Raw genomic sequence first — 27,052 nt, forward strand, 5'->3', positions numbered from 1 at the left:
GAATTATTTCATATAAAAACTTCACATCATTTCACTGCACGGGAAGATATGAACTCAATGAATTGACCTCGCTCCCAATATGTGGCTTCATAGCTCAGTTGGTAGAGCATCGCACCGGTATCGCGGAGGTCACGGGTTCGAATCCCGTTGAAGCCCTGATTTTTTTCAGGCTTCTTCTTTCCAATTGCTTAAATTGGAAAATTTACTGCGATGATCACATTTCACTTTCATCTACAACCGCAGTACAAATATGAATTATTTCATATAAAAACTTCACATAAAATTAAATGAGCTGATCATGTCAAGCACTGTGATCTTATGGCGGATTTTGAAATAAGCTTGGTCACCTATTCGGTTTAAAAACTGCTCGGGATAATAGCTTGCGTTCTTCCCTTGAAGGAGGCAAGAGAGAGCGGCGGAAATCGAACCTACCTTGTGTTTGCAAATTAGACACCAGTTTTAATCGGTTTAAGTGTGAGCCCGAACTCACAGGCTTACTTCTGGCCGAGAAGTTGATCAATTTACTTGACCGCGGCCTAAACTGAATTACATCTCACGAAGGAGAGCAGTCCAAAACGTAAAGTGTTGGTACTCTGCATATAGATAAAATAAGATAGTTTGTGTTCATGGCCAAACTCAAATTCGACAAATTTTTTTTGTCAGTCGACATCATTAGCTCATAAAATGCAAACTCTACTGTTTGAAAAAGAAAAGAAAATAATAAAAACTACCTCCTTTGTCATCACAATTACAAACTCCAAACAATTTTTAGGACTGTTCACCGTTAGTACATTACTTGGGGTTTATCAACACTCACTGTCACCAAAATACCCCTCACCCTCTTGGATGGTGCCTAAATTCACCGCCTTGGAAGATTGCCTATCACGTGAATGAGTGACTGACACTCCAGAATGGTTAAATTCCGTTTGCAATGTCTCGTTTCCATTAGGATATATAACTGAATGCGAAACTTGCCTGCGTCTCTTGAAGGTAAATTTAAGAGTCTGTAAAAAGTCTCTTTTTAGAAAAGTGTAGAGCAGCGGGTTGACAACTGAGGTCATGTAGCGGATAAAAAGCGCCACTTGAGACGGTACAAGCAATTTAGAGGTGTCGAAGGACAACTGGTATAACAGAAATACCACAAACCAAGGAAGCCAACAAATCAGAAATACGGACGACATAATGACGAATAGTGTTAGACACTTGAACTCGCTACCTGAATGTTTTTCAATGCTTCTACTGCGGCGCAGAGCCATTCCGGAATCATTACTACGTTGATGCTTATCCCTTGGTTTACCATAGACGCCTTTAAACATGTCAGCGAATGCATACATCAAAAAAATGTAGGGTAGAACCAAGACAAATATCGAGCAGAATATAGTGAAACCGAATGCTAACCTTGAAGAAACTGGCTTTTTTACTGGATATATCTTATGAATCCAGGTAAATGGAATTGATGATATTAGAAGCGAGGAAATCCAGACAGTAGTTAGCACTGTTAGGACGTTCTTTTGGTCAAGAACGCGATGTTTAAATGGAAATTTAATCGCCATGTAACGTTCCCCCGTAACAATAACTATGTGGTAAACAGTGACGATGGCTATGAAGTTGTGAAGAACTGTTACCAAAAATCCCAGATAGAACCTTGTTGCACCTTGGGATTGTACCAATGGCGTAAAATACATTATTGTAAATAGAGGAATGACTACAATTCCGCAGAAGAAGTCACAAGTTGCCAAGCTGAAAAGTGGATAGTTTGAAACGGTCCGCAGAGATCTATTCTTGAAAAATAAATAAAGGACCAAACTGTTGATGAGGACGATAACTGTTGCAATGGAAATCAATTTTGCAACTTCCGTGTTGTTTGTCTCAAGCTGGTTCCTGACTTCGTGCAGATGATCTGAAAGTACCGTTGCATTGCGGGACTCGTTGAAGTAGGGTGCCGTATTATTATCCATAGGATATGATAATACCAAGAAAATCAAATGTCAAAATAATACTTTCAACTGAGTCGAAAGAACTGATGAGTTGACGAGATGAACTATCTTCTTGACTTTCTTCTGAGAAACTTTTGATGAACTAGCTGTGTGGCGAGTCCTGTTTAGCCTCTATATCCTAGCACTCTAGTAAAAAAAAAAAAAAATGGCTGGATCAGTTTTCACATGGAAAATTACGTCATGCAGATTAGTAACGCAAGAAGGAAGTAAAGTTAAGGAACTGCCACGGAGCAGCTCCTGAATTTTAATTGTTAAAAATCGTCAGTACATATAAGCCGACCCAAGATAACATTGCTATAAAATGTTTATGTTTATGTTTTAAGTTTTAGTCGGTGGCAACATAAATCAAACGTATTGCAATAGAGTAACCAGGCCTGCCAAATTTGTGGACCAAAATTCAAGTAAAATCGCGTTTTATAACCATTCGTTTGGACTCAAGGGTCCGGTCCCACGAATGCTGAAAATATGTATACCCCAGGGAAAAAATGACTTTTAATCTTTTCTGAAAATTTAATAGTGCCGTGTGTCAATTCGACTGTTAGCAGAAAGATAACTTCCCTGGATCTGAACTCAAAATCTTATAAAATCAATGTCAAGAAAACGATAATTTAATAGCAAAAGATCTACAATGAGCCCACAGTTATTCATAAGAGACAAGAAGATACTGCGTTCTCGTTGGCGTTAACCATAATAAGAGACTGTTACGTATTATTTCAAAACTAACACAATTTATAGAGGATCGATGATCTTGTTAATGAAGGTTGTCCCTTCGCTTTAACATTACGGGTGTGACGATGGGTTTTCGCGCACTAAACTGGACTTCGCGGGAAGCGTACAAAACGGGGGAAAGTAACCCGGTAGAGACCAGTCGGCTTGCGAGAACGGAAACTCGGCACGATTTATCTACTTCGAGCGAGCTAGTGCGGACGTCAAGGATGAGACAGCGTTCTGGTTCCACAGCAGACATTATTCGAAGAGCATCCTAACATACACCATGCCAGAGTAAAAGCTAAACTAGTAATCGTCACGCGGTCTTCTATGTAATCGAAAAAGCTTTACAAAGTACTTGCTTAAATATGAACTGGTGCGAGGTTCTATCGTTCTCTAAATTTACCATATTTGAATGGTATAGCAAAAGAAGCGGAAAAGGTCTCCTAGAAGTAAACGATTTCTGCTTTTCTACAATTTTTACTCATCTGTCAAAATTAGGGAAGAGGATGCAATAAATTCTAGGCAATTAAAAAATATGAAATTTAGGTGAGAATTAACAGCTCTGATATTGAAAATATACCTGTCTTAATTACAATAGGGCAGCTTTGGAAATAAAAGCGGAAAAGCAATTTAAAATTTCTGCTAATCTATGCAAGGTTGGTGTGGAAACTATCGTATGAAAGGAAATGGAAATTATGAGTACAAACTCAGCTGCCAACTACCACGAGAACCAATTTTTCCAGAAAGACCATTAACACACATTTACCTAAAATTTCACTAGTAATGGTGAACAAAAGTACCAACATGTAGTTGTACAATGAAAGCAAGCAACAAAATAAAAATTTTTAAGTTTACTACCCAAAAACTAATGTGGCTTTTAATATTTTTTGACTAACTAGAATGAAGGAACTTGACTGAAATCGGATGATTAAATATGGAAAGTTTATGAGTACATATGTCCCAAACAAGCACTCGGAAAAATCAGTAAATTTTCCCGTAACACGGGCCTCTGTACCAAAGGTTATTCGATGTAATTCAAAATATAGCATTTGCTTGACGCAAAGGTGGAAACTCGCTGTTAGATTTAATTGGGAGCATAAAAGAATTTGACCTCTCGCTCAATAACTCAGATGACGGCGACACCAATACATTACCATTATCACTCTCTTTACGATTGGATTTTAATTGTGCAAAGGAAACGACTAAGTAATAAACACTCGTCAACATCCCCAAACAATTAAACCAGAGAGCTGAACGAAGTCCAAAGAGAAACAGAAAAAATTGGGCCGGTGTCAAGTGACGACATTTTCTTCGAGTCGGTCTCTCATTCAATATGAAATTATGTTGCTATTTCCTATAAAGGTAGTTTGCCTCACTTTGAGGGAGCAGATCTGCCACTAAGGCACACTTAAGAAAAAGAAGAATGATAGAAATGCCACTGTTTTAACAAACGAAAATTTCGTTGATCAGTTCTAGAAAAAATTGAAGCTGCTTGCTATCATCTAAATCATAATACAAGCACTCCAAAACAACTAAGAGGAAATTGAATAAATAAGTACCAACTTTCAATACTGCCTTTATCTGACATGAGAATGGACCGTCGTCCTAGGACATTCATTGCCGATGTTGTAAGACAACGACGAAAGTTGATCCATATTGACCCCAGCTGGTCACCATATTTGTGTTATGCCCGCAAATTTTCACAAGTTTCGGCTCCCTCCGCACCTCTTCTTTACGTCACGTCCTCATTTTACCAGATAAGGCCTTCATAGAAAATATCTTATTTCATACGGACTAGGGTTAGAACACGAAACAAGTAAGCCAATTCATCATTTCCGTCCGCGCTAAATATAACAATTAATACTAACCGGCCGACTTGGCGTCGAAGTTCAGTTACTTATCGTAATTTACCTTCGTGACATTACGTAGCTTTCGGCATGGCTTCCTTTATAATAGACATTTGATTTTTAACTCATGAATACGCGATAGCATAGAAACGAGGTGTTGCGGACACCTTGCGATATGCAAATTACGTGGACTCTTCGTAATTAGTCGAAATAAGTCGGCTCCAAACTCGAGATCTATACTTTTGAAGAAGTCCGAAGTCCTGGCGCCATTGTGATTGCATCAATCGTTGCGATGTTTATTGTCTCTACACGGTTGTTTCGACATTTAATAAATTGAAATGGACTTCGAATGTTTCAGATTAGTGTTATGATCAACTTAAAGACCAAATTTGAAGGGTCTTCGAATCGTCCAAGCGCTAAACGTTACGAGAAGCAGCAAGAATCACGAAGAGTTTGTGAGTGACAGAGCAAGCTGTTGACATGGAAATTCCCACGGAGACATTTATCCATGGCATAAAAAAATCTTATTTACAGCATTATTTCTTTCGTTTCAGGGTTTTTTTTTTCGAACGTTTCAGCAGCTACGCCAATTTCGGGCTTTTTGTTGTGGTGGTTTCGTTTTGTTGTTTTTCTATGCAAACGTGACTGTTCTGCATCACGAGCGGGGGAGGAAGAAATGACCGAAATACGAGTGGTCAGCAGGGAAACAAATTTAATACTGCATATAGAGACATATCAGTTGTAGTTGCTGGAAACAATAGTGTTGTAAAGCCGAAATGTTAACAGTATACTTCGCTAAATAAGATGTGAAGCAATTTTTCAAAAGTGTTGATGGCACATATATCTTTCACTGCTGTATTAAACAATGGAGGCATCGGGAAAGGCATCGGTGGCATTCGGAAAGGCGCCAAGAAGAATTATATTTACGTTTTGTAACTTGCAAAAAACAATCGTGTTGTAAAGCCAAAATATTACCAGGTTATACTGCGCTAATTCAAAAGTTAAGCAATTTTCCAAACGCTTTGACTAGAATAATATTTTTACTGCTATATTAACCAACGGAGGCATCGGGAAAGGCATCGGTGACACTGGGAAAGGCATCAAGAAGAATGATATTTACGATATGTAACTTGTTGTATGACGAAAAAAAGTACTTTGACTTGTTTAAGGCGTTAATCACAGTCGGTTTGCTTTTCACTTGAATTTTGCAATCTCGACTTTCGATTCCGGAAAAATGAAAAGCTAAGCAACGCTAAAAAAATTTCGTTCTAAATTTTTATATTTTTAGAGTCATTAATAAGTTTGTATCCACAGCCAAATAAGGTAAGAAATTTTAAATTTCCATCAGCTGTAGTTCTTTTAGTGTTTATTATGTATATTCAATCTCCCATTTCACGTGAAAAAGACATGTAGGAAAACACTGAGCTTCGAGAAACAGCCAAGTTAAGGCTAATGTGTTTACCATGCTTAAATATTTATAATCAGGGCCACTCGTTTAGGAGACCTTTTTTCAAAAGATCCAGGCGTTAAAATAATTCTATTTTCCGTTCGAAGTGTTTTTTTTCCTATTTTATCTAACAAATGAACTCGGGATGAAAACTTAACTTTCGAAGCGAACCGCAGGTCACTGTCCCCCCCCCCCCCCCTGCGAAAGGTATATCCAGACAACCTGCATGGAAAAACTGACCACAGCTATCATACCAAATTTAAAAGAAAAATCTTTAAAACTAAACTGGTGAGCAGCACTCTGCGAACGGTAGTTGTAAAATTTCTTTATTCTCCGACGCGTTTCTTTTGATTGTCGTAGACTTCTTTTTTCGTCACGCAGCAAGTTAGAAAACGTAAATATAATTCTTCTTAGTGCCTTTCCGGATGCCACCGATGCCTTTTCCGATACCTCTAATGTTTATTACAGCAGTAAAAGATATATGTGCCACCAACACTTTTGAAAAATTGCTTAACATTTTATCTAGCGAAGTATCAACACTTTTGAAAAATTGCTTAACATTTTATTTAGCGAAGTATACTGTAGATATTCATATTTCGGCTTTACAACACTATTGTTTTCCGCAACTATAACTGATATGTCTCTATATGAAGTATTAAATTTGTTTCCCAGCTGACCACACGTATTTCGGTCTTTTCTTTATTCCCCACTCGCCCGTGATGTATTAACACCCGACTGTTCTGATAGTAAGGATGGAATGTGATCGGTTTCTACAAGTCGTTGTCGGGCACGTGATCATAATCTGGCCGCTGTTGCTTTGATCACTTGACGATCTTTTTCGCTCAAAACACACTACGACTTTCTATTTCAAGGAATGCTTTTCCAATGAATTTCTATCGCGTCCGTGTAAAAAAAATACAAGCATATGCGTGTACTGAAAAACAAAAGGGAAATTCAAAACTACGAGAAATTGCGAGTAATCGGCCTCTTCTGCTACACGCGGGTTTTTTGGTGTAACATGCGTGTGCTTCCCATAATAAGTTACAAGCACTTTACGCACGTGGGAGTGCTGCAATCACGGTATAAGCAGTGCAAAGTAGAATAGTTTCTGTCAACCTGATCATCACTCTTTGCTATTTCTACCACTTAAATATTAATTCAGAGAAGGGGGGTGAGGGTTAAAACACCTAGAGATAGGCTAACACTGTGCCGCTGGATAGAGTCGCATTTTCACGACTGCATTGACTTTTATGGGGTTACACATTTTTGAGATTTTAGGCGTAAGACAATTATGGCAAGTAAGGATTCATGAACAAGAAGATTCATGATAAAAGAGCTGTTACCGTATTTTAATATTTAATAAACGGCTCCCATTCCTATTCCGTCTCGCCCAAAAGCGGACAAAGACGGGTCTATAATTGGCCACAACATAGGCTAAAATACGGCAGAGGTTCCAAGAAGCCAGCTGCACATACCCAACAAAAAATGACCTATGCCCCCCCCCCCCAGGGGTACCACACATCCCAGTACTAAAATTTCTATACTTGCAATGATTTTACTTTCTAGCTTTTTTTAAGATAGCAACAAGTATATATCTCTTTAATACTTTATCCACGAGTTGGCCACGGGCGCCCTTTGATATTAAATGTTTTATTAACTTAGCTACTAAGTATTTTTTCAACGTAAAACCATTTTTACGCTTTTCATCGATGCATTTGTGCAAAATAAAATTTGTCAATGGCAAGTACTGTAGTTGACGTGAGAATATTGCTTATTCAATATGTATATAGCGGTTAATACTCACACCCTATCTGAAAAAGAACACGGCATCTCACTACACCTCAGACGCTTTTTCTCATTGATATTTTTCAGAATTAAAAAATTATAAATTATCGCATTTTGAATTCTGTGTACTAAGCAATTTGTTTTCGTTAAAGCAATATAGCTTTAGTAATAAGCATCAAATTTTTAGCTGTGTCGATTTCTATGGAGTAATTGTGTCTAGAGAAAACAGGGATAAATCGATTCTTTAGTTGTCATCGCGCAGCCATTATAACATCCAAAGCCTGCATAGAGGTGAACAGTAGCACCAGAGCATTAAACATCCCACTCATTGTTGAAGACACTAGTCCTTATCTTTTGCTTTCACGGTAACCTGTTTTCCTGAGAAAGGTATTTTGATTCATACCGATTATGAAACAGTATCGAGCGATTTCCTCAATGACAAAGTTAACAGTTCTGTGCGAAATAAGAGAAACTTCGCGAAAATTTCCTCGGAAACTAGTACTTAGCTCAAAGAAAACGGAAACCTACCATGTACATTGCCGCTATGTCCTTTCGTGTCTGATGCTCTCTGTTTTAAGTAAAATTTAATCGAACTTCCCCTCGATCCTGCCAAATGCTTTCCTGATTAAATGACAGTTTCATCCACGTCAAAAACATCTCTCTGTGATTTTTTGTTTTTAGTCTTACTCGCTCCATGCTAAAACTTATGGAGTTAGCATGCTTTTATCACACAGAGCAAGATGGATAGCTCATAAATAATTATAACTTTGGCCAGAAAAACGTAAAGGGTTGTGGAAATTTGTCTGGGCTTACGTAATAAGGATAAATCAATTTCCCTTAAGAAGCTAATTTTGTTATTAAAAAACCAAAAATTTGCCGATCTTTTATCATTTATATTTCAAATGAGCCAGAGAGATTTTCTTTCTACTAATACAAAAGGAACATTACATTTGATAAAAGCCATGAAACATCCAAAGGGATTTTTACGCAATAGAATTATCGGGTGCCTATCCTCTTTAGCCTTTTTTAGTAATTTTATGGCGATATGTCAATAGAAATATTTAAGTACGAGTATTAATGTGATAAAATAGTTTTTAATCTTCTTGCTATTTGCTTCGTCCCCTTTTTAAAGTCATTTGCATTTAAATGTACATTTAGACATGGTAATCGTTCTCATTGCAAGTCTTCTGATCATCTCATCAATCATTCTATTTATAAAAAAGGATTTTTCGTGCACTTCTCCTAAAACTAAAAATGATCATGTTGGGATGGATAATCTTTTCCTCAAATGAAGAGCTAAAACTATCCATCTCTCTTAACGATCTGCCTTCAAAATTTCTACGGTCTTGTTTCAATTCAAGATGGCCTTTCCAGAACATCCACAGTTCTACTCACTCCAGACCATCCTTCTAGGAACAACGACGTAAAATGTTCCTAGAAAAAACATATGGTACCGAAAAAGTGATGATCTTCACAGGGCTTGCCGTTGAAAATTATGTTTTGGAACTACTTAAGATTCTCATCACACAATAGACGAGTGCTATTTACTTATACAACATGATTTTTGAGATAACTACCAAACTCGTTTATTTCATTAATGAATAGAAAATAATAAAAAAAATAAGGGGAAAAAACACGGATGAATGAGATAATCAGTATTCAGAGCCTTTACTTAGATATTTTTTTCACAAATGTGTCTTATTTCTCAGAAATATAATTTATTTTCTCCATTTATTCTCATGAGACATTCGTTAGATAACGATGTCTTCATGGGTACCCGAGTGTGTCGTCATGGCTCATTTGGTATAGGTTATTTAAATTTTAAATCAATTTTTGCTTGTGACAGGAAACTTCCTTTACTCTTGGGTCAGAGTTGGAGATGTCACTTTCCCAAATAGAGTTGAGGAGCAGGTTGTTTCAAACTTATCTCTGGTTGTATTATCTAGATATCGTTCAGTTTATCATTTATCGCCGATTAACTGAATAGGAATGACGAGAAAATGCATTTCCTCACAAGAATCTCACCAGCATTTATGGAATTGGCTTCTTTTTACATATCCTTAATATATTTCAGAGAAAAAATTACATAAAAAAGGGAATTTAAATTTGCGAGGGAAAGAAATAGATGCTTAATGCGGGGTGCAGGGGATTTTGAATGAAAGGTTACCCGCATGTTCCGACTGTTATCACAATCTCCAAGAACAGTTAAAATTAATAAAAAAATATCAGTGCTATTTCAAAAAAAAAGGATTCCGTAGTAGTCTAGATTTCTCGCAATTATTTTTTATACCCAGTTGATTTATTTCGATATAGGCCCAACGATCATTTCTGTCGAAAGGAAACAATTCCAGCGGAAAAAGCCAGCGCAAGAGTGTGCCTTTCTCGTCTTTTTCCTTCATTTTTATATGTGACAGTTGCTTGTTGCTAACAAACAACGATTTTAGTTTCCTGGCAATAGGGAATATTTCATGAAGGCTTTTTTTCGGTTGTGCAGTTTTGTACTTGTTTTCTTGTTTTTATATTTATCTTGGTGGTTCGTCTTTAACTGTGTTGTCAAGACTCTGACATCTTTAGCCATATTCTTAAAGATGTGCGTTGTGTTACGTTGTAATAATAATGCATTTAAAATACCTGCAGTTGCTTGCTTAGTGAATGATAAATAAAAAGCGAAGAAAAAGTACTTGAAACTTTCTTCCCTCTATCTCATTTCCGATTTAGACTAAGTACCTTTCTCCCTCATTTGACTCAAAGCTGTTTTTGAATAAGTCCTGGTTGCACTCATAGGAAATTCAAAGTAATTTGAGTGAAAGAAAGTTGATCCCCCACATCAAATTGTTCACTTAAGTCTCTCGTAACCTTCCAGAGTTCCGACTACAACCTAACTACCTTTGTTTTTACACAAAGATTGCCCGATTTCACAATTATAGATTTAAAATTTAATTGTATCACATATTTTAAATAAGTAAACGAAGGATCAAGGGAAATATGTATTTGAAATATACGAGAATGACTGTTCCTTGTGATTTTAATTGCAGTCTAGGTAATTAACATCTGACTTTGCGACTTTATATATTGGAAGTGTTATTGCAGGGGAAAGAGATATAGAGAAGAGTTAAATCCAAATTTCGCACTCTGTAGTTCTGTCGAAGATATTAACTATTATGCAACGCTACCGCGGCGATGGAGAGACACCATTTGTTTAGTCAACTGCTTCTTACAGGGGAAGAAGGAAGAGGAAAACAACTCGCCGACAGGAACACTCTCTGTTTGGACTAACACAAAGATTTTTCATTAGCATTATAATGTTTTGTCGACGGATTGCGGTTCAATTTTTTGTTTTAGCTTAAAACGTTATTTCTTTCGAGATTCTTTCTTCTCTCGTACATAAGATAGACGAAAACTTACTCAGTTATGATTGGTTAAGATAAATGTAGTTTTCAGGGAATTCAGTACAGAAGAGGGTTAATTTAGTGCAAAGAAGCAACAAACCAGACTGAATAATTCCTTAAACGTTTAGCCGGACTTTGAACTTTTTTGCCCCTTTAACATGGGAAAATATCATTGTATATTATTGTTTTAATCGTACTCAGTTGTTTTGACCGAACGCGCGGTTTGAATAAGTTATTTTTGCATTTGATTCGCGCGCTTTGCTTCTGCATATTTATGATACGCTATCTCTTATTTTTTCACGTATATTATTAATACGTAATCACATGACTTTCTCGTGCAATTTGGAATAAACAAGCACTTGTAAATGTTTTCAAAGACCACAAATTGCACTCGCCCTACGGGCTCGTGCAATTTTGTTAGTCTTCGAAAAATTGACTTGCGCTCATTTATTCCAAATTGCACTCGAAATCATGTGATTACCTATACTACTTGAAGTTACAGGAATCTGCATCTTGATGAAATAAACGTTATGTCATTTCAGAAATTGGTCCTTCTATGAAATTTTTGGAGTATTTTTCTATATTCCTTCTGTATGGTAACATCATGAAAAGGTCACTTAAAAAATCCTACAGCGTAAATGTGTTACAGCAGATGCTTGGGCAAATGGGGCAGATAAGAGTGGTCGGTGGTGTTTATGATTGTAATGAGCGGAGAGTAATTCCTTACAATCATAATCTATCTACTCTACATTACTGATTTGAGAAATTTTGAATACAGAAGTTTGCCGTTTAATTTCTTTTTCTACACACAACTTATTATAATCGCTATTTATGTTTTGCCTGTTGACTCGTTCCGCTTTTCGAGCAAGTTTAAGAATGACATGTTTCGTTTGCTTTGATAATTTTTATCAAGTTTTATACTCAGAAGCTTAAGTTGTTTCTTACCTTTGACACGAGAAATCATAATCCACGAGATGTCTGTTTTACGTAAAACACTTGTTGTTCCGAGCACTGCACTAACGTATTTTGATAATGCAGTTTTACGTGTTGAATCTTTTCACGATTATCATAACAAAGCGGCCGCACCTATAGCAAACCACGTTTTCGCTATTAAGTTAGTTTGCAAAACAAAGAAAATCACCTCTGTAACGGAATTGTTATTGATAAACGATAAAAGAGAGTCGTAAAAGGTCCAACAGTGAATCAGCGGAAACCCCAAGTATAAAATATTGAAGCTGTATAATTTCTAAACCTCTCAATCTTAAGTCTCATATTTGCGGATATCCTGAAATTTATAAAGAAAACATTTGTAAATTATTACACTGTCCTGTCAATGGGGATGTTTCCATGACAACTCATTAATATCTTTTTGTAGTTTGCAAATATGTGACAGTTAGAAGATGTCGATAGCAGAGAAACCATTAGGGTGATGTTCAGAAGAACGTCAAGATAGTTTTGGTTTGATCAACTGAGTCGATGCCTTCCCTAAGGTAGAATGATAAATTATTTCACCTTTAACTTAAATGGGATTGCTTAATTTAACCAGAAGTCGTTCAGAACAGCGATGTAACTTCAAACTAGTTTCTCATGGAACAGGCAGCCCGAGGATTTTTTTTCGATTGGCCACATTATTATTGCAAAAAAGTCGTGCTGAATCAGAGAACCGCTGACACCTGTATTTCGCAAAAGGGAAAATAAAACGTCTCCAGAAATTAAAATAAACGTCTTACGAACTGATGTAATGATGAAAGAGGATAAGTTTTAAAGAAGCTGTGGTGCTGCGTCGGTGGGGTTATATAACAAGATGACTTTGGCTTTATGGACCAAGTTGATAATGAAAATTGGCCACCGTAAAGAGTTTCAAAGCTGACGTTTCCTGTTTCTCTCTGACGAAGGGCTAACACTCGAAACGTCAGATTTTAAACTCTTAGATTTACTCTTAGATTCTAAACTCTTTACTTTGGCAGATTTTCATAATCAACTTAGTTCGTAAAGCCAAAATTATCTTGTTATACTACCCCACTTCTGGTTAAATTCAGCAATCCCTTTTAAGTTAAAGGTGAAATAATTTATTATCCTCCTCTGAGGAAGGGAGAGGGGAGGCAATCATTTTATAGCGGAGCTCGCAGAGCGTAGCCCCATAATTATACAAAATAGTAGTAACCCACCAAGCCGAAACAATTTGGATGTACGACCGCACGACCGTACGACCGTACAAGGTGCTGCTTTTAACATGCGTGGTCAACTGTACCGCGGGCACGCCAACGCCACGGCTTTGTTCACGACTTTAATCCAGTGGTCAGTGCACTGGGCTCCGAGTCGGACGACCCAGGTTCTAGTTCCAGGTTCCGGGGCAAGGCGTTGTGCCTTTGAGACGTGCGGGGAAAAAAAAAAGCGAGCTCCGCTTTTAGGCTTGGCTAAATCTATATATTATTGGTAGGGCAAATAACTTCCTAAAGATCAAAAATCTCGGGCTGCATAAAAAGGATAATCTGGGTACACATCTTGCAAAATTGATAAAGTAAGTAAAGTCAGCAAATGAAGTTAACTTATATCTCGATCGACTTTCACAATGCAACTTGACTAAAACACTATTTAGTAATGGTAAAAGCCTTGACGAGAAGACCAACTTACTTTTGAAATTGGGTCGCAATAACCGGCATCGTGCTATCATCGAAATCAAGAGAGGACGCAAGGAGTTCTTATTTCTTTACAGTAGTAGCACTTGGACAAAAACTGTATAGTAAGCTACTGAGCCAACGATAATTTTTTTTTAACTTTTCAAATATATGCATCTTGATATGCTAATTATGATTAAAATAATATGAAACGGAAGATAAACTCGTCTCCAAGGTACTTGCACCTTAGGTAAAAATATATGACAAATTCATCAAAATTCACAACGAAATTTATGCTTATTATTGCAAGATCTTAGATCCATCGAAAAGTTGGTGTTTCGAAAATAATGAAACAAACTTAAGCAAACTTTAGACATTTTGTTAGTTTATTTCAACCCTGATTGTTAGAATAACATGTATCTATACACATAGAAAACCATACGTCTTTTCGAGACTGGAGACGTCAGAGCCACTATTGAGTTGAACCACTCTAAATGTTGACTACTCCCAACGGTTGTGTTGTTTTCCTTCGATGTAACTTCCTTTGGATATCACATCAGAAGGTTGAGTCTAAATCAATCGCCAAGTTGGATCTCTACTGTGCTCGGATCCTCGTTCTTCATTGATCCTTCAGGTTGGTTTGAGAGATTATAGAGCTGTTCAAATGGTAAAGAACAATCGGGATCAACATCACCATCGAGGTTTTTCTTTCCCTTATCCTTTCCCAGACAACTAAATCTGAACGTCAACACGAGGGGTAATCTCATTCTACGTACTAAGTTTTTCACTGCTTGTTTAAAATCCGGTCTCATTAGGCTGTATAGCATTGGGTTTATGAAAGATGTGACATATCGCACAATAGCGAACACGTGAGCTGGAACTCGTAGAGATTTCAAATTCAGGGGGATGAGCAGTTGCAACAAAAACCATGGAAACCAGCATATTACAAATAGTAATGCCATGGCAAAAAACAATGTAGCACACTTCCTCTCCCGGGCTATTTTCCTTTTGAGCTTTTTTCTTGTTCTGCTTGTGCCATTTTGTCCCGCTCCCCTTGCAATGGCTCTGAACATTTTAAAAAAGGCATACACCATGATAATGTATGGCACTAAAAACACCACTACAAAACAGCAAGCCACGTAGCCTATGACATACTTCATTCCCAGTGGGCTGTGGATTTTGTTTATCCAAGCAAAAGGTATGAACCCAATGACGAATGCAAACAACCACACCATCATCAAAACTTTGATAACTGTTTGCTTTTTCACTAGACGATGAGTTATTGGCCAGATGATTGACAGGTACTTTTCCAAAGTTGCAAAAACTATGTGATAAACTGAAAGAATTGCAGTAACTGTGTGAATTACCGGAAGCAGATAACCAAGGTGAAAGCGAACAGTGTTTGATGCAATAAGAGGCGTGAAAACCACCATGATTAACATAGGAATATTCAGTGCTCCAGTTAAGAAGTCTGTGATCGCTAAACTGAAGAGGATCATATTGGCTGGTGTTCGTAGTTTTTCCGAGTTGAGAAACACGACGAAAACTAATGTGTTCATGATAACAATTACCGATGCAATTGGTACCAGTTCTGCAATGGCTGTCACATTTGTCCTCGACAACGGCCCGGGCGCTGTTTGGTTTTCCCGTGCTGTAATGTTGTTCATTTCTTGTTGCTATGCCTTGATCTACTAGACTGCAGTTTTTTTTAAGCTAACAAATGCCCTCAGTTCACTCAATGTACTTCTTAATGGAGGCCCATCAAACACATTCAGCGAAAAAAACCATGGACAAATTCTCCAAGATTTTATTATGACTTCGCTTGAGTACAAAAAGGCTTTGTTGGAAACGCTACAAGAGATAAAAATATCATTGAATAAATATATTTGTGTTGAGGAGGGGGAAATAACAATATATCACTCTGCTTTGAAACCCTTAAGTACTTGAAATAAATATTTTTTTCAAAGGTTATGAGAATTTTTTCATTACTCAAGAGAAACAAGACTTTTACTTTCAAAGCTGGAACCTAAAAGCTTCCTTTCTCTTTGCTCGATTGTGACGGATTTCCTCTATATTGTGTTTTACCGTGGGTAAATCAAACTGGGGGCATATATTATGAGAGGAAATAAAAATGGAGCGTTCCAAACAAATCCCTTTGGATGAATATAATGAACCGTTTGGGAGCCCCCTCCCACGGTACAGCTGCAACACAAATCTGTTCTCTTTCCCCTTACCCTTTTGTCACTGCGGTTAATATCCTAGCGATTGCTATAAGAAATCATGAGAACACTACAGGAATAACTTTAGACGGTTTAGAAACGAAATTTTTGCAGTTTGTTAACGACACAACTGCTGTCCCATCAGATTTGAATTCTGCATGAGCCTTGTTTGCGTTACTTGGACGTTTTAAAAAAGCTTCAAGACTTAAACTTAACGTAACAAAAAAAAAGGAGCGATGTGGATTGAGTCCCTTCAGAAATCTGAAAGCGAACCACTAGGTGTTAAGTGGAAAACATGTCTCAAATTTTTCAGGGATATTTTTCAAATACGACGTACAGCTCTTGATAGAGCAAAGCTGCAGGCAGAGGTTGAAAAAAAAATGAAAAAGTGTAAACTTTGACTTACGTAAAACAGTGCTCAATACATAGGAGTAGAGCGATGTAAATATTGTGGGAGGAAAAAGATAAATAAACTACCAGTTCATCCCCACAGACCTGTTTCGTGGTTGCCCACTCATCAGGGGATTTAATGAGAATAATCTTTACGATCGCTTATATACGATATAATCTAATTTATGCAGCGCGAAATTTAACAGTTTAGTTGTTGCGTTGGAGGGCTTTGTTTCTGTGGCAGCGGGAAGACACGAGTTCATTACGTTTGTTTAGTGTTGATAGTTCGGGTCGGCAGATGATTTGGAATTTTTCTTTGATGCAGAGATTATATCTTTTACTTGAGCTGTTGTACGGCGAGTGTGATGAGAGAATGCGCCAGGAAATAAAGTGCTCGATGTTGTTGCCTTTGAGGGTCCAGATGTGCTTGCTGAGTTCTCTCTTTAAAGCACACTCGCCGTACAACAGCTCAAGTAAAAGATGTTATTATACATACATACATACATATATATATACATATATGCTTGCTGCGGCTTTTCAGGTATAGCAAAATGTGTTTATAGACTCATATATATAAATGTAAGAAGTATGTGTTTCAATTTTCCCGTAGTATAGTGCTCGATAAGTAGGAGAAGAGCGCGATATATATTTGTATGTATGTATATATACATATATACACCGTTTACATAAACGTTGAAAATTTAAAAATATATATTGTAAATACATATACCTTTCAAAGTTGCAACGTTTTTGAAAACGGGTATATATATATATATATATATATATATATATATATATGTATATTTACCGAATTGATGGTGAAGAGATAAACAACAGCCTCTATTTGGCGCAAAAATATGTACGGATATTTGTCCGTGGATATTATCTAGTCCAAGATAAGAACAGTTTTCCGAGAGCGAAACAAAAGCGGCTAGGTAAATATTCACCACTCTTATCGACACTTAAGTGAATAATTGTTTTAGTAAACACCACGCAGAAAACGAAAAAAAGGTTTTTTTTTTCCACTTTTCGGAAATTAAACGCGATTTGTCTCTTCAACCGCTTGGGAGTGAAAAGTACTTATTGATTTCTTTCCGAAGCGGTTAATCAGCGCGCGGCAAAAGCATTGGTCACATCCGTGATATATATGTGTTTAATTTTTATATTGGCATTGCGTGGGAAAATGAGAAAAAATTGAATTCACGCAAGCGGCACTTTTCTGGCCTAGATTACATGCCATGTTTTTAAACTCGGAAGGGCGGAGGAAATCAAGCTAACGTCTTGTCTTTCAGTCTCCTTGTAGATAATTCTAACATTATAATTATTTTATTAGTATTAACAATCTTATTTTTATCATTGTTGTTATTATACTCCGCTTTATATGATGATTGAAGAGTATTTTTCAAATGATTAAATGACCTAGTGCAAAGCAGTGGGACTAGAAGTTCGCCGGGCAAAGAGCTCACACACCTGTAGTCGCGCACAAAGTTGCTAATTCCTTGTAATAATAGCTAGAAATTGACTGGTTCTTTTCGAATAGACTTGCTTCGGCTGAAAAAGCACTTTACGAATACATGCTTGCAAGCATGACTGATCCAGCTTTTTCGGCGGGTATTTGATTTGTGAGTTAGGTAAAGTTTGATATCGAAATTGTCGAATCGGCAGGGAACCAAACACAAATTTTATCGCTTTAGTGCAAAATAATCTTGCCGTTGCGTCCCTTTATTTCTGCGCTTACATCTGAATTTGAACGTGCTATGACTATAGAGGTTGTCAGCTTCGAACAATGCGAGAATGCAGGTGCAGAAGATAAATATGTAATACTCTGGTAATAGTGAACTTTGTTTTGTTAATGAACGTAGTATTTGTGCTTCCACAAATGCCGGTTCGGTACAATTTGGTGGGATGCTTGTGTGATATAAAAACATAACGTAATACTGTATCATATAACTATCTCAAACTGAATAAAGTGAATACCTCAGAAAAATCAATTAATTCTGCCTTTCTTTTTGATTACGAATTTATAAGCTGTAATCAGGCGTCACCAAAGGTTAAAATGTATGACGCCGAAGCAACTCTGTGACGCATACATACAGCGGAAGTATAAAATCCGTGTTATTCAGTCAGTAGAAGAGCGTCGTTCACGGTTGTCAAACGATGTAAATATTGCAAATGCAAGTTATCCACTCGTCTCTTAGGTCCCGTTCAAACGGTCATGATAGTTGATGACATTTTCAACTATCACGCGCGTTTGAACACGAACTATCAGGTATTATCATCGACTATCATCAGCTATCATGTAGTTTGGGCAAGTTCAAATTCGACATGATAGTTGATGATAATTTTTGCGGTTTGAATGAGCGGGTGACAGTGAATAATGATTTTCGGTCCGCAGTTTGCCCTAGTTTGCCAAAAACGGGCTAAAACCAGAATGGCAAATAATAATGACTAAAATAGCCACCAAAATTTTGTATAATGTCTTGTGGTTCATTATCATCATCTCCAGGTAGGCTTGCAAGGTCGGCGAAATTGCTGACCTCAGTGCGCGTCATTTTTCTTTACAATTATGCGATCTCACTGCCTGACTTTGTCATCTGTCATGATCGTTTGAATGGGGCTTTAGTAAAGGGAGGTGTTCAGAACAACTTTATGAACTAAGAAAGAGAGGGGGGAGGTAATTTTCAACCAGGCAACACATAATATGAAGTTGAAAGCCTCACCAACACAGCTCCATGACTTTGAAATTCAAAATTGTTTCAAGGCTTCGTAGATATTTCGACAGAATACAATAGTATGCATAATTTAAAAATCTCAAACTTACCGGAAACTTTAAAAGCAGTTTGAAAGATGGACGGTTTGGTCTTCAGGAGTTGAACTTCTGCGACAGCTGAATTTAATCAATCAAACTTTGCTTACGGTAATTTGTTTTGCTGTCCTTATTCGTCTTCATTTGCATTTAAACACAATTTAAACTGACAGGTGATCAAGTAACCATCGATTGATAAATTAAACATCATACGCGTAAGTTCAACACAAAACGTTCATAAACACATTGGTAAACAGCGAACAATCACACTTCACTGTTTCACGGGTATGTTATAGTTAGAGGCACAAATAATAATTCATACCTTAGAGCAATCAATACGACAAAAGTTACCGGCGTGTCCGAGTGTTAATAATTAATGGGCAATATCTGCACGTAATGGTGAGTCATGAAGCAATAAACAAAGGAAAAGGAAGGAAAAGAGGAAACGGAAATATTTTGATTCGGCAAAGGTGAACTTGCATAGACACCTAGATCAATATTAAAGTGATGTTATGTCAGTCAAAATCAACCATAGGCTCTCGTTTATGAGATCACGAAGAATCTGGAAGATTAACGTGGATTTGTTTAATTACGTCCGACATTATTTTGAGGCCTTTGCACAGTCAATATTCATTAAGATTACCTTCGTTGGCGTTCTCGCGGTTTGGCATTGCACACTATGAACACCATGTTCTTATAAGGTACAGGAATGTCTTTTCAAGAGAAAAAAACAATTCACTTAGTTCATGGAGTGGTGATAAACTTTCAATCAATATGTAAATCTATTATTCATCTACATGCTATTGGCAATGTTTGCACCATTTTCGATTGCAAGGTGATGTGAACTCCCCCGTTTATATTCATTTGCTGTACCCCTATATCATAAAAATATTTGTGGTAGCACTAAATAGTCAGTTTCTAAAGCTGGAGACAATAAAATAAACATTTCCAACTACAGCCAGTATCGCGAGAGAAACAGAGTCTGATAGTCTCGATATGCGACAAAAATTTAGGTGGTGATATTCGATATCATGTTGATGATTGATGGCAATAGTTTGCACCAGTTTCGACTTAAAGGAGATTCGATCTCCCCAAGTTGATTCGATTACGGCAACCAGCAAAGAGGCATCTACAGGAAAGAAAGGATATCTGTTACAAAGTAAACACTCACTTTCTATTACTGTCGATGAAATTTGGGTGAAATTAAAATGTAGCCATCATATGCTCCGTGACTCAGGCGGCAAAGAATCAAAGGCGAACTAGCGCCCTTATGACTTCACAGTCGCCCGAATTGCAGCAGCAATGAGCCCATTTGCCGCCATTTAAAAGAAAAGGATTATATAACCATGAAAGGGAATCTTTCATTCGTTGACTTTTTTTGGTGTTGATTTAGCAACATAATACCAAATCAGCTGTAGCTCATCTACACCGTAAATGGTGCATTTGGTATAAAAAGAAGGTAAGTAAAGGATAAATAGAAGAAAAGCATTCAACATCATAAAGCGGATTACACTGAAGTGACCATGAACTCCAAATGTGGGGAGATTTGGCTAGTAGAATTTTGCGAAAAACTACATTTGATTGCCTTTTTTTTTTTTTTTTTTGATCTATGATTTTTATAATAATTCTCGGAAAAGGCAATGAGGTTCTCTATATTTAAACTGTTGGTTGTTTAGATTTTGGATTTCACATTCAAACCATTTTACTTTTATCAATTCCTTTTATATCATGTCTTATTTACTTAAATACTGAAGTAAGTGTTTTAATGGCTTCACAAGTATGCACGTTTTGATTACGAAATCCATGGTGAGTTTCTATTATCAAAATATGTTTCAATAACTTCAGTTTTCTTTTTCTACAGCATTATAAGCAAAACGTATTTTGGTTATCTCATTAATGGTTGCTAGATAAAATACAACAGGAACAGTAACAAGACAAGCAGGCAATAAAAAGACACTTCTTTTGATTCGATTAATTGAATGTGTGAGTAACATCTGATACTGTCAAATGTCAAGTAATTGAAGGATAAATCTTCAATTAAATCTAGAATGTCAGTTCTCTGAGGTAATTGAAACCCCAGTCCATTAAAAAGACTGTACCTTAATTCAACTAAACAAAAATGTATCAAATATATGTAACATTTATATATACATTACAAAAATGTAGTTTTGTCTGGCAGAACTAATGTAATTTCAGTAGCAGCAAGTGGTAAAGGAAGTAGAATTATTTCTTGTCTGTGTAATAGTATAATGTATTTTTGGGAGGAGTAGAGGACATAAAGTTCATCAATTGTTTTGTACTCCTCCTGGCTTTCAAACTTTTATATTCACTTTTCACCATATTTCACTCCGTGTGCAACTACGTTTGGATGGAAAATCTCCTTGATGTAGGTCACCACATGATTTCGATCGCAATTTGGTATAAATCAGGAAGAGCAAATTTTTAAAAAGGGTAACCACATTGCACAATCCCGTAGGGCGAGTGCAATTTGTAGTCCTTGAAAAAAAAGAGGAGGTGACTTATCCCAAACTGCATGAATACTTAAAGTGCCTTTGAAACGATTTTTTTTCGCGTAATTATTTAGCTTATCATATTTAAAAACCAATTTCGATAGCAGATAAATAAAAAAATAATAATAAAAGTCGGTTTTTTCGGGTACTAAAAATTGCTCTTAAAATTGTCCCGTAGACTGGTAACGAGTTAACAGGCGATGACGTAGAAAACTTTAAAACCACTCTGTTGGTTCTTTCAAATCTCTCCCATCTCTAGTCATTTTGTATTGTCAGCGTTGGAATAATTTTGGAATAATGTCCGCTAGCGATGACTACCTACCTACAGCAAGCTCTACCAATAGTTCTGATACATCGTACCCAAGTAATAGAGAAGAAATGGAAGTTGTGAGTAAGGTTCAGCCTCTCGAAGGAGAACTGCGTCAAACGTAGATTTCGACAAAGACTGACAAAGACAGTCTCTCGCCTGCGAGATTAAAACAGAAAACTCCCGTTACTGAGTTTTTACTTCGTTGCGTTTGTGTTTTGTTTTCTGTGGCAAAATCTTATAAAGATTGGGTAGATGTGTTCGTTTCTGTTGCCATATCATATTATTATCATATTAAGTGCGGGCGACGGTTCCCCTTGGTCAGTGCTCAAATAGCAAATAACTTCCTCAGCAAAAATTGTAACGAAAACAAACGAGAAGTAGCCCATACAAGATGAAGGCTCAAGCTATAAAGAGATACTGAATGAAGATTTTGGACGGAGAAAACGCGATTTTTATGGCTGGAATTGGCTTACCACTGCAATTACGATCCGATAATCTGTATGGAAGTTTTTAAGGTCTGCAAGCCTAGGAGCCAACTTGGATATTTTCCAGAGGTTGTTCAGCGAAATAAAGTTAAGTTGTAGAACTATAAACTTAACTTTAAATTGCAAAAGACATCGTGCTACTGCATCGCGACAATAGCGGAAAAATCGAAAGTCGAAAGACAACAACATCGAGCCGTGTGCACTGATTTAAACACCATCCAGCTGTTTTGTTTACCCGTAGAACAATTATTTTTTTCAAACAAATTTGTATCAACTGCCTCAGCTTAAATTAAAGCTTACTGGAGTCCTCCTTAAAACTTAAAGAAAGTACCTAAAACGCTTAAACTTGACAAAAACCATCAAATGGAAGCTGAAGTCGGGGACCGCAAACGGAACTGCCATAAATCTTGAGTGTATATTCACTTTGCAAGTAGTTTTGTTCTTATGAAAAAAAAAATTCAAAAAATATCTTAATGAAAATCTAGTCTGCGTTGTTGCTACAACTAGTAGTTTGGCGAATTCTAGTCGAGAATTCCTGAAGTTCTTTCACTTTAACCGCGCGGCGAAAAATAAAGGCTTTAAACGGAATAACCAGGTAGTTAAACTTGATTTTAAATAGAAAATTGTTGATGCTGGAAAAATAAAATGTTTTAAGTTGCTTTTGGCGTTCAACTGCCTCAGTTCAAAGTTTCCTCTTCGTTTCCTCCAAACAAAGGGTCTTTCACAAATCAAAATTCGCCCCGCGTGGCGCCATTTGATAGGATGAGCAGATATTTCAGTCTTCTATGGGTATTTATAATAAAGTTCGGATATAACGCGCGCTGTCATTGGTCGAAAGAGCGTGCTCTATGAGAGTATAGAGCATAGAGCTGAGCTAAAGCTGTCACGCCATCTGCCAAATTGTACCATGTTCGACCTTTTCCGGGACTTCTTTTTAGCTTTATTTCGATAATTAAAAGTGAAATTTCGGAACAAGCGAGCCGGCAATTAGGAGAAAAATCAAATAAAGGTTTGTTATTAAAACGTGAGCAGATATGAAAATCCGCAAAGGAAAAACAAAATAGACATTCCGAGTTTTAAAGATTGATTCACGCTCAGTTAGATTGCAAGCTTACGTACGAAAATAAAATCAAACACAGATAACATTCATATAGTATATAAAGTTCAGTGTTCAAAAACAAAACAGAACAAAACAGAAATGATGAAAAATATAACCAAACTGGCATAACTGTGAAAATTCATTCTAATCATGACGGTGTCTAAGCGAATATGATCATGCTGAAGTCCATCGCGACTCGCTCATCATGGCGATCTCCAGTCATCACAGTAAAGCAAGCCTCAGAAACTACATCGGCTGCCCTTCGAGTGAAAAAATAAGAGCTTGTTCTGATATCCTTTCCGATGCGTTGAGTGGAAAGTCACATCTGTCACTGCAGCCGAGTTTTGCCGCGCTATCATCCCGAGTGATCTTCATGTTCCGGTGAATTCGGCTGTCGTTCATTCAAAAAACACTCGCCTTGAACAGTTTGTTTTCTATCTTGTCATGTGAAAAAACTCGCGTGTTTTTATGAGCCATAATTCGGCTGAAGTTCACTGAACATTTCACTTCAAGATTCTGTATTAGAGACTTAAAAACTTCAGGCAAAACTGTTAAATTCGACCTGCCGAACTATTTTAGTTTGTAAACTATCGCAGAAGGTGAACTTTGATGGTTTTTGAACTTTGATGGTTTGACACTTTCGACAGCTTTAGTCTTGTACAGCCAATCAGATTATTTGAACCATTCTAACAAGGATTCTGATTGGCTTATTGTAGCGTGCTTTATGAGAGTATAGAGCATGCTGACGACATTGTTGTTCGCTTTGGAAATAAAGTTTGTTTTGAAAATTGAAAGTAATGCTTGGGTAATTTAACGGATTCTTTATTATAAAACAAATAGACTACGTCTCGTGTTTCTCCCTACACTTCTTTCGTGCTCTAGCCGCTTCCTAAGTGCTTTATAACAGAACAGAGCACAGTCAAGGCTTCTCTATTTGTTAAATAGGTATATACTGGGTATATATGAGTATACACTGTGGATTTTTTACAGATCAAAGAGCGGTTTTTGTCAAAGTTAGGTTATAATTGCTATTGAATGATATACATGCGAAAATTTGATTGTTTTCCTCGCAATCGTGTTTATTTCATGTCGTGGTTCACTGGCTCAGCCGTTAGCCTTTGTGTTGTTGCCTGGTAGTAAAGGTTCTCCCGCAAGAAGTTGCTTCGAGTTTTTTAACTTCTGTCAGGAAAAATCGAGTGTTTCCACTCGTTCTCAGTGAGGTTTTGCCTAGTACACGAAAGCTATCACGCTTATAAAGTTCCTCGTCTTTCGTAACAATTGTTGCGTACCGAAAATTTTGTTTAGGGCCTCCGGTTCGTATGTCTCCATACTTCTGTCATAACCGTTTTTGGAAGTCAAGACTTCAGAATTTCAGCCAGCTCTTTTGCTTTGTTAGGTGTTTGTTCTTCAAACTTTGAATTAAAACGTTATTACTTTCTCTTAATCTGTCCGCAATTTTACTGTCTTGTGCTTTCACGAATTTCTTTTCAATTTAATTTCAACTTTCTGCACGCAAATTCAACTATCTATTCTGTATGGAATAAATACATGTCCTTAGCCAATGAGCACGCTAAAACGTTTGCATGCAAATTATTATGTAAAATAAGAAAGCACGCCTTTTAGTTTGAAGGAAAGTTGTTCGCTTTTTATGTTTCCCCTAACCCCTTCTCTTCGTAAAATGATGACTAGTCCCTAAATTGGTGTAAAGAAACGCTTCGATCCCTTGACACAGTGAATAAAATTCATGATTACGTAAATAGATATTACTGTGGCGCTTGGAAAGGTAAAAGAAATGCATGAATACAAAGAACGCTTAATTACATAGGGAGTCTTTTCGGAAAGCTCCATAGTAACCAAAAACAAAACAAAACAAAAGACAAAACGAAACGAAACAAAAATAAAAGTTATAGGATAAAGAGGCTCATAAAGTATTGAACGTTTTTGGCTTGAGGGGTAAATGTGTATCTTATGTCAGCTGTTTTCCCTCAGGCTTCTTTCTCGAACAAGACCCGAATCAAATCATAGAATCAAGTAATGTTTAGGGATTATCACAATGTACACGTCCTTCATGCCGTTCGGTTTAGTCCTGGGACAATCCGATGTTCGACTCTCGTATTAGGTTACCGGTCATTGTTGAGTACAAAAAGTGTGCCTGAAATCATCGATTAGATAAAGAACCCAAAGTTATAGCCAAAAATATATTAACCTTTACAGTCTGAAAATGGAATTAAATTTAACAAATGCGATGCCATTTAGTTTTTTCGATTATTCGTTCAAAATAATGTCTTCAATAGAAATGATTTTCGCAGAGTGGGGTAAAGCGTGAAACTGAAGACAAAAATTTTCAGTTTCAACATCCAAAAGAACTGATCTGCTTAAGAAAGTCGTTTTCCTATCTATAGCGAATTAATTCTCACCGTGCTGGTCTCCTTCAGCATGAAAGTTTTTTCGTGGGGTCAGTATAAGTCGGAAAGATGTAGTTTTGGTTGCTGTGGATTAGGCAGCAGCGTTAAGCTTTTGTTTCTATTGCAGGTGGTGATTATCATTTCCTTCACTTTTATTTCATGCATTAAAAAACAAGAATATGTTTAAGTCATATTCAAGTGGTAATTAATGACAATTAACTGCACCTCAAATTGATGTGTGTTTTGATCGCAATTGAAGTATCTCAGTGATGTGATGATGAAAAATAGATGTTAAAAGACAAAACAAAACTCAATAACATTTATGAAAAGTTTGCTTGGGATCGAAAGTTTGAAGTAGTTTTTCATAGAACATACAGTAGCGTGAATAACTATCCGATCCTGCCTTACAGTTTGTTTTCTTACAAGGGCTGGTGGGTACATTTCCTGGCGTCTTTCCTAAGCCAAAATTGTGGTTGATGGTTAACGATATCCAAAGAAAAAGACTTCAAGATAATAGAGGACTACTAAGCTTAGCCTTCACTTTAATATGTGACCTAAATGGAAGTAAATTATTTTGTGTGTACTTAGTTTCCAAGAAAACGAAAAGTGACAAGAGTTCCATTACTTTCGTTGCCAACCTTGTCACCTTTCATATTCAAATCCCGTCAGTTGCCTGTTAACTAGTTTCTTATCTCAATATAATCATCCAAAGGTCAGCTCATACAACTGTTAATTAGACGATCAAACAATGGCTTATGAACCACTGACTATAATTAAGGAGAATCCGGCAAAATCTTCATACATAAGTGATAACCCCTTCTGTAAACAATTTATTTTCAGGGCGACTGATCGAACGATCAAATTCAACCTGACCATGAAAACATCATATTCCACTTTCGGAACAACATTTCTGCATCGAGAAAGGTAACGAACACAAGGTAACAAGTTACCATATGGAACATAAATTAACAAACAGATCTTCGTCAACCAAAGGACGCTTTATTGTCAACAACTGTCGATCGTGGACGTTACAA

The 27,052-nt window shown here is 36.9% G+C and overlaps 2 protein-coding genes across 10 annotated transcripts; both read right to left on the reverse strand.

The window, feature by feature from the left end:
* Window positions 1–284: 284 nt before the first annotated feature.
* LOC113666127 (adenosine receptor A3) lies at window positions 285–14,009 on the reverse strand. Of its 5 annotated transcripts, none has more exons than XM_027181884.2 (2): window positions 12,122–14,009; window positions 285–2,123 (listed from the first exon to the last, which is right to left on the reverse strand). In XM_027181884.2, the coding sequence occupies exon 2, from the start codon at window positions 1,956–1,958 to the stop codon at window positions 807–809; it is 1,152 nt and encodes a 383-aa protein (XP_027037685.2). In that variant the 5' UTR covers window positions 1,959–2,123; window positions 12,122–14,009; the 3' UTR covers window positions 285–806. The 5 variants fall into 5 exon arrangements, with proteins under 5 accessions (XP_027037685.2, XP_089061911.1, XP_089061912.1 ...); XM_089205785.1 differs by lacking the exon at window positions 12,122–14,009 and adding an exon at window positions 8,316–9,364; XM_089205786.1 differs by lacking the exon at window positions 12,122–14,009 and adding an exon at window positions 4,577–4,673.
* A 148-nt stretch (window positions 14,010–14,157) lies between these two features.
* LOC113666141 (adenosine receptor A3) lies at window positions 14,158–26,102 on the reverse strand. Of its 5 annotated transcripts, XR_016186453.1 has the most exons (5): window positions 26,031–26,102; window positions 22,080–22,185; window positions 19,853–20,338; window positions 19,225–19,290; window positions 15,457–15,645 (listed from the first exon to the last, which is right to left on the reverse strand). XR_016186453.1 is itself a non-coding variant. In XM_089205789.1 (3 exons), the coding sequence occupies exon 3, from the start codon at window positions 15,459–15,461 to the stop codon at window positions 14,370–14,372; it is 1,092 nt and encodes a 363-aa protein (XP_089061915.1). In that variant the 5' UTR covers window positions 15,462–15,645; window positions 22,080–22,185; window positions 26,031–26,102; the 3' UTR covers window positions 14,158–14,369. The 5 variants fall into 5 exon arrangements, 4 of the variants coding, with proteins under 4 accessions (XP_089061915.1, XP_089061914.1, XP_089061916.1 ...); XM_089205789.1 differs by lacking the exons at window positions 19,225–19,290; window positions 19,853–20,338 and having other exon boundaries at window positions 14,158–15,645; XM_089205788.1 differs by lacking the exons at window positions 22,080–22,185; window positions 26,031–26,102 and having other exon boundaries at window positions 14,158–15,645; window positions 19,853–19,871.
* Between the last annotated feature and the right edge of the window lie 950 nt (window positions 26,103–27,052).

Source organism: Pocillopora damicornis, chromosome 5, assembly GCF_964200805.1.
Source record: "Pocillopora damicornis chromosome 5, jaPocDami1.2, whole genome shotgun sequence".
Taxonomy (NCBI): Eukaryota; Metazoa; Cnidaria; class Anthozoa; order Scleractinia; family Pocilloporidae; genus Pocillopora; species Pocillopora damicornis.

Coding starts and splice junctions, on each gene's coding strand:
- LOC113666127 (XM_027181884.2), bottom strand. CDS start 1,958: ATGGATAATAATACGGCACCCTACTTCAACGAGTCCCGCAATGCAACG.
- LOC113666141 (XM_089205789.1), bottom strand. CDS start 15,461: ATGAACAACATTACAGCACGGGAAAACCAAACAGCGCCCGGGCCGTTG.